This window comes from Brassica rapa, chromosome A04 (assembly GCF_000309985.2).
Source record: "Brassica rapa cultivar Chiifu-401-42 chromosome A04, CAAS_Brap_v3.01, whole genome shotgun sequence".
In the NCBI taxonomy this organism is placed as follows: Eukaryota; Viridiplantae; Streptophyta; class Magnoliopsida; order Brassicales; family Brassicaceae; genus Brassica; species Brassica rapa.
In genome coordinates, this window is record NC_024798.2 from 6,163,797 (window position 1) to 6,170,056 (window position 6,260).

Consider the following 6,260-nt stretch of genomic DNA (forward strand, 5'->3'; position numbering starts at 1 on the left):
TATATAAACGCTATGGTGGTGGACGATGGTTTTGTATGTAAATGGAGTAGTAAATATAATATAGTAATTGTTATGTTAATAGTATCGTATGTGTTATGGAAGTTGTTTTCAAAGATAGTGTGAATTATGAATCTAGTCGGGTTATGACCGCCACGTAACTGACAATCATAATGTAATAGACATTGTTCTGCAGCTCTTGTGGTGAGATGCTAACCACAGTGAACAAGTGAGTTTGTACTGGCGTGTGAGAAAATGATAGAATGTGTAAACGATGACTCGCCGACAAGGTTATAATGTAGTATATGTTTTTCGTTGTGTTCATTAGTATATAATTTAGTTTTTAATTTTCTTATGTATTAATCATTGTTTCAAATTTGTAAACATTTGTAATTTAAAATGAAATAAAGTTACGAATTAATATATTTTTTCTTTCTGTGTTATATTCTATTATAGAATATATATATATATATATAGTATAGAAACGTAAAACATCATGTAGTATATTTGTTGGTATTCCACATGTTATATTGTTACCACCTAAAAATTGTAATGCTTTTCAAATAATATATAAGGGATTCCCTAACAATTTAATTTTGGACTAACAAAATTATCAATTGATTCTCAAGTCGTCACTTAATCAAAATTAACACACTAATAACATGACAACTCAGTATGACACTTTTTAATTAATACAAGCTAAATGTTATAACTTTTTTAATGTTTTATGGATAGTTATCAGCGCAATATTGTTACTCCACTCAAACCAAGAGGAACAAATATAAACACTACACTTTTTAAATAGTTGCCAGCGGAAAAGTAATTAAAGTATATTCAATTGGTTTGATATGAGCTTAAGTCAGAATAAATAACTTTTCCTCCAAAAATATATGGTTACATGTGACTTAGAGCATATGCAATGGTGGACTCCTTCTTAGAGTCCTTACCATTATTTTAGTATATTTTTTTTTTGTTTGAATAGTTAAGAACTCTAGTAAAAATGGTGTGTCTAATGATGATCCCCGATTAAGAGTCCTTCCCACAAAGATAGTCTTTTCAACGCAAGCTTTCACAGCGTGAGCATGAACCGATCTCCCCAACCCAAGACCTGCCATACCAGCACACGCACTCAGAGTGCTTGAGATCATAAAATCAGAAGTCTCAACAAACTCTTTCCTTGAACGTAGAAACAACAAAGACGTTTTCTCATCTTCATGATTCTGCACATACGCCACCACCAAGAAACAGCATTTTTTGTCCCCATTTCAGCAAACACAGTCTCACTGCAGTGAATCTTCTTACACTTTCCATAGAAATCGATCAACCCATTACACACTGACACATCTGTATCGAACCCACTACGAAACACAAGTCCATGCAACACCTAGACTAAGTAACAACTCATCTGAGCAAGCATCAAGGAAAGCACAAAAAGTTAAGGAATTGGCGTGTCCACCAATCTTCCTGAACTCAATAAAAGCTCTAACAGCTTCCCTAGACCTTCCATCAGTGACAGAGTTAGATAAAAAAGCATTCTAAGTTGCAAGATTCCTGTGAGGAATTTCATCGAACATCTTGCGAGCATCACCCCTAAGCTTGGTCTTACAATACATATCAAAAGCACTACAGCCAGCAAAGACATCAAGTATACGTCCACACTTCACAGAAAGCCCATGAATCTGTTTCCCCGTAACTGATGACCGCAAAGAAGCCGCGGCTTTGAAGGCGCAAGGGAAAGTGAAGTCGCTTGGAAAAACACCTTCTCGTCGCATTTTCAAGAACTCAAGCAACGCAGAGGAGAAGTGACCAAACTAGTCTGGACACGAGTGACGTCCAAGAGACGACGTTCCGGAAAGGAGTGAGGCGGAGAAGGAATGAATTGTTTTTCTCTCGAAAGAAAACACAATACTCTCTCCATCCAATGCCAAGCTGCCACGTCTATAAGGATTTGGTCCTTAAAATTCTTGTTTACGGACCAATCCTTAGTTAACTAAATGTTTATATTGTTATTATATTACTAATAACCTAAGATTAAGAACTAAAGATTCCTCTTCATCCCCCATTGCAGGTGTTCTTACAATCGTAACCTATAGCTACAGTATAAAACTTTACAGATTAAAATTCTATTAAAGAAAAAATAAAAGTCCCTAATTTAAACATTTTCCAGCCTGAGTCAACCCGCAAGGAGACTGCCGCCGTCAATGCTACTCCTCATCTAACGCGGTTAATTATTTCCATCCTTGTCCTTCTTCAGATCTCAACTGTACTCTCTCACGCGCTCTAAGTAACGCAGACCATTCTTAGCTGTACAAGAGACTCTCTCTCTCTCTCATCTATTGCGATTTGATTCAACAAGCTTCTAGATCGTTGTCGTTGAATCAGATCAAAAGTGAAAAGTATAATCCCTCAGGTTCCCCCATCGACTTCCTCCCTATTTTCTAGATCTAAACCGTAATCAGTTATCTATTTTGTTTAAGGCTTACTGGTGAAGTAGAAGTTAGTATCAAATCTTGTCTTTATTATGCTTTACTTTCTGCTAATAAGATAGCGTGGACTGATCCTGAGTTGTTCCTAAATTGAGTTTTATTAATTCAGATGGCTGGTGGTGGAGTGAAAGAAGACGAGAAGAACGAGCGGATTATCAGGAGTCTTCTCAAACTTCCCGATAACAAGAGGTGTATTAACTGCAACAGCCTTGTAAGTTTTTTTATTTTCTCTTTTTTTCTTTTTTTTCATCACCATTATAATTAACTTATATATGTTTTGTTAGGGACCTCAATATGTTTGCACTACTTTCTGGACTTTCGTTTGTACCAACTGCAGTGGAATTCAGTAACATCTTAGATTCTTTTTTTTCTATCTCCTTGTTGTGTTCTTGATTGATATATATATATGCTTGTAATTGTCTCAGCCGTGAGTTTACTCATCGTGTTAAATCGATTTCAATGGCGAAGTTCACCTCACAAGAAGTTTCTGCTCTAAAAGAAGGTGGCAATCAGGTAAAGAAGTTTCTGTTGTGATTCAGTATCTATAATTGGTTTACATTTTTCTAAATTCTAATGTTCTGTAACAGCATGCTAAGGATATTTATTTTAAAGGACTGGATCAACAGAGGCAGTCAGCACCTGACGGAAGGTATCATATAATCTCTCTTCTTGTTACAGAGATATGGATGTGATGTGACTGATTGTTATTTTGATTTTTTCCAGTAATGTAGAGCGGTTAAGGGACTTCATCAGACAGGTCTATGTGAATAAAAGATACACGAATGATGACAAGCCTCCAAGAGGACCGATGGTGAGAACAATGTCTTTTACTTTGGATAAAAGCCTGACTGGTCTAGAGTGAATTGTAATTTCATATTCTACAGGGCGATAATGAGACACGAAGTTCTAGTGGGTCACGAAGTCCGCCATATGAAGATGCATATGAGCGTCGTTACAGTGACAGATCAAGTCCTGGTGGGATGAGTCCAGGGTTCGAGCAAGGTAACAGGAAAAGCCCTTCTCGTCCGGAGGTCTTGAATGATTGGCGCAGAGAGGATAGATTTGGGGGAAGAAAAAAAACTGAAGAAGAGTCACATTCACCTGAGCAAGTAAAAGACTTGGGTTCATCTAGCCCTCCTATAGCTCGACCCGTCAGGGAAATCTTGGGTGACAGTGTTATTCCTCTTCGCGTCATAGAACCTCCAAAACCCCAAGTCAACCGAAATAGTGATTCTTCAGTGTTTGCAAAGGTTTGGCTTTATCATTGTCATTGTAAAGAATAGAAAAAATGGCATATTTTTCTTAAGAGTGGAAAGAGACAATTGTGATATTTTCTGTTCTCCTAATATCAGCCCGCTGCATCATCGAGTAGTTTAACCACCACAAATGAGAATCCACCGGAAGTGAAGATGGAGACTGCTATGAGCTTGATTGATTTTGATGCTGATCCCGAACCTCCTGCTCCATCTGTTGCAATACAAGCACCAATATCGGCCACACATCAACCTGCTCCTCCTGCCCAGCCAGCAAGTGCAAGTAATGATAATTGGGCATCTTTCGATGCGGCGCCCATTACTCCTAGTCTTAATGTATCCCAGCCACCACCCAGTGGAAACTCTGTGGATTCACTTCTCTCTCAGTTGGCAGCGCCTTCATCTGGGCCAGTTCAGACATCTACACTATCTAGTGGGCCAGCGCATCTTGGTCATTCCACGTCACAAATCTTTGCACCACCTCCAAATGGACAATCAAATGAACAGGTGGGCACTTCACTGCATGGTTTTTGAAAGAATTAAACGAAGGTTCTGCTTCGGGAATGATATGATCGGATTTTTATTTTGTTACAGCCATGGAACACAGGACTTTCATCTAATGTACAAAGGTCAATGAGTGCACCATCATTGCATCCTCTTCAAGGAGTTCCTTCTGAAGTTAAATCATCCGGAAGAACAGAATTACCTGCGGTATCTATTTCTCTAAGCCATTTTTTATCTGTACGATTTATATATTTTACAAAATTTGCGGCTGTTAATGTAAATGTCATGCAGGATTTATTCACTGCTACCTACCAATCATACCATGCAGCAGCGCCCGGGTGGCAAGCTGGTCCACCTCATGGCATGCACTATGGCATGCCCTATGGCATGCAGCAATATAATAACACCATGGTAAAAGTTTTTCTGAAAAATATCTAATTCCATAGCGTCAGTGACATTGCTTTCTCGTGATTAAGTAAAGTATCTTTCCTGTAACAGCCTTATCAGAATGTTCCCCAACCAGCCAGGTCAATGAACCCTTTTGACTTAAGCTCTGAGCCACCGTCAGTGACACAAACAGTATGTCCTCTAGCTCGTTTGCCTTATCTAGAATTTTTTTTTGTGTGAAAGCAAGCATGTTTTGGAATTTAGCTCGCAGCACGGAGATATTTCGCGTGTTTTGAGAACTTAATAAAAAGCTTACAAAAAAGTAGCTTATGAGTTAATTGGTTAAACCTTTTCCCTTTGCTCGGCTCACGCTTGTGTCCGAGAAAATTGTCTTTCCAACCGATTGGTTGTTACGTGTTAAGTGATGTGAAAATGGTTCAGGAAACCATGTTCCCTTCCATGGCGTCTCTTCAAGGTGCATTGCCTCCTTCCGGTATGATGCCTTCTCAAGGATTACACAATCATTTCAGTATGCCCCCTCAAGTCTCAGGTCATCCATCGGCAATGCCACCAAGTAAAGCATCACTATTTTCATTTTCGTAGCTTTACTTATCTCTGCTATTGAATAATGCGTTGACTCTTACGAAATGTTTGATGAAACTATCTTTGTTCCCAAATTCGCAGGGTACATATCTCCTCAAATACCAGGAAGCATGCCACCTAGGTATTACTTTTTGATTCAGTTAACTCATAGTCTTTGTTTCATCTGCTGCGTATAGTTCTCTGTGATTCCTGGTAGTGCAAAACATCTGTTTCTTACTCTGTTGTAATAACTGTCGGTTTTATAGCAGCTTACGCCCAATTGGAAACATGGGCGCTCCATATGACACTCAACAAACATATCAAATTTTTGGAAGCCCATTTGCTGCAAATTCTTCGAACCCACCTTCTTTCCCTTTAGGAGGAAACCCGTTTGGGTAAGAGCATCAACTCGAAATATGCTATGTTTGAGGATTGAGTTCAAAAGTGTAGTATTGAGGTATCAATTTGAATCAAAATATTTGTTAAAAAAAGGGTGAGCAAAGGAAGGTACGAGTCATGAACGTGGAGAAGAATTTGGGGTCGTGTGGGTGTAGGATTTTCTATAAGCATCATTTTGAAATAGGTTTGATTATTATTCGTTGGTTTCAACATATTTCATTTCCCCTTTAATGTTGTTTTATTAGGCTTGAGGCTTGAGGGTGGTATCTTTTTAGAAATCTAGAGGATCATTTGTGTTGTATAATTTTGTAAAAGAGTTTACACATTGACCATTAAAATCTTGTCAAAACTGAATACTGGAAGTTTAAGCACATTGAGTTAATTTTGCTTTTTGCTCCAAGTTTGCTTTGTATTAAGGTTTTCTTTAAAAAAATTCAATCTGCCCTACAATTAGGAGTATCAATGGATAAAAATGGTCCTAGAAATCAATACTATTAAAATAGAAACATGACCTATTGATAAAAATGGTCCTAGAAATCAATACTATCATTGTTGTTCTTGTTGGTATTCCTCCTAGTAGAGAAATCATTAGGTTTGGTTGGAATTAAACTTGAGTTTGGGCCATTTTATAATTTTTAAAAATCTTATTTAT

At 37.9% G+C, this 6,260-nt stretch overlaps 1 protein-coding gene across 6 annotated transcripts; it reads left to right on the forward strand.

Annotated features, from left to right (window-relative positions):
- Window positions 1–2,050: 2,050 nt before the first annotated feature.
- LOC103863636 (probable ADP-ribosylation factor GTPase-activating protein AGD14) lies at window positions 2,051–6,008 on the forward strand. 6 transcript variants are annotated; one of them, XM_009141392.3, is made up of 14 exons: window positions 2,051–2,407; window positions 2,593–2,694; window positions 2,768–2,829; window positions 2,909–2,996; window positions 3,071–3,132; window positions 3,207–3,294; window positions 3,368–3,733; window positions 3,836–4,243; window positions 4,331–4,447; window positions 4,532–4,651; window positions 4,748–4,819; window positions 5,069–5,201; window positions 5,312–5,351; window positions 5,476–5,677. In XM_009141392.3, the coding sequence occupies exons 2-14, from the start codon at window positions 2,593–2,595 to the stop codon at window positions 5,606–5,608; spliced, it is 1,791 nt and encodes a 596-aa protein (XP_009139640.1). In that variant the 5' UTR covers window positions 2,051–2,407; the 3' UTR covers window positions 5,609–5,677. The 6 variants fall into 6 exon arrangements, with proteins under 6 accessions (XP_009139640.1, XP_009139637.1, XP_009139638.1 ...); XM_009141389.3 differs by having other exon boundaries at window positions 2,059–2,493; window positions 4,739–4,819; XM_009141390.3 differs by having other exon boundaries at window positions 2,059–2,393; window positions 4,739–4,819.
- Window positions 6,009–6,260: the final 252 nt, after the last annotated feature.

Excerpts from the sequence above, each read along its gene's own strand:
- LOC103863636 (XM_009141389.3), top strand. The coding sequence starts at position 2,593 with ATGGCTGGTGGTGGAGTGAAAGAAGACGAGAAGAACGAGCGGATTATC. Across the intron at positions 2,695-2,767 it reads GTATTAACTGCAACAGCCTT|GGACCTCAATATGTTTGCAC; the intron begins GTAAGTTTTTTT and ends ATGTTTTGTTAG. Across the intron at positions 4,820-5,068 it reads CACCGTCAGTGACACAAACA|GAAACCATGTTCCCTTCCAT; the intron begins GTATGTCCTCTA and ends AAAATGGTTCAG.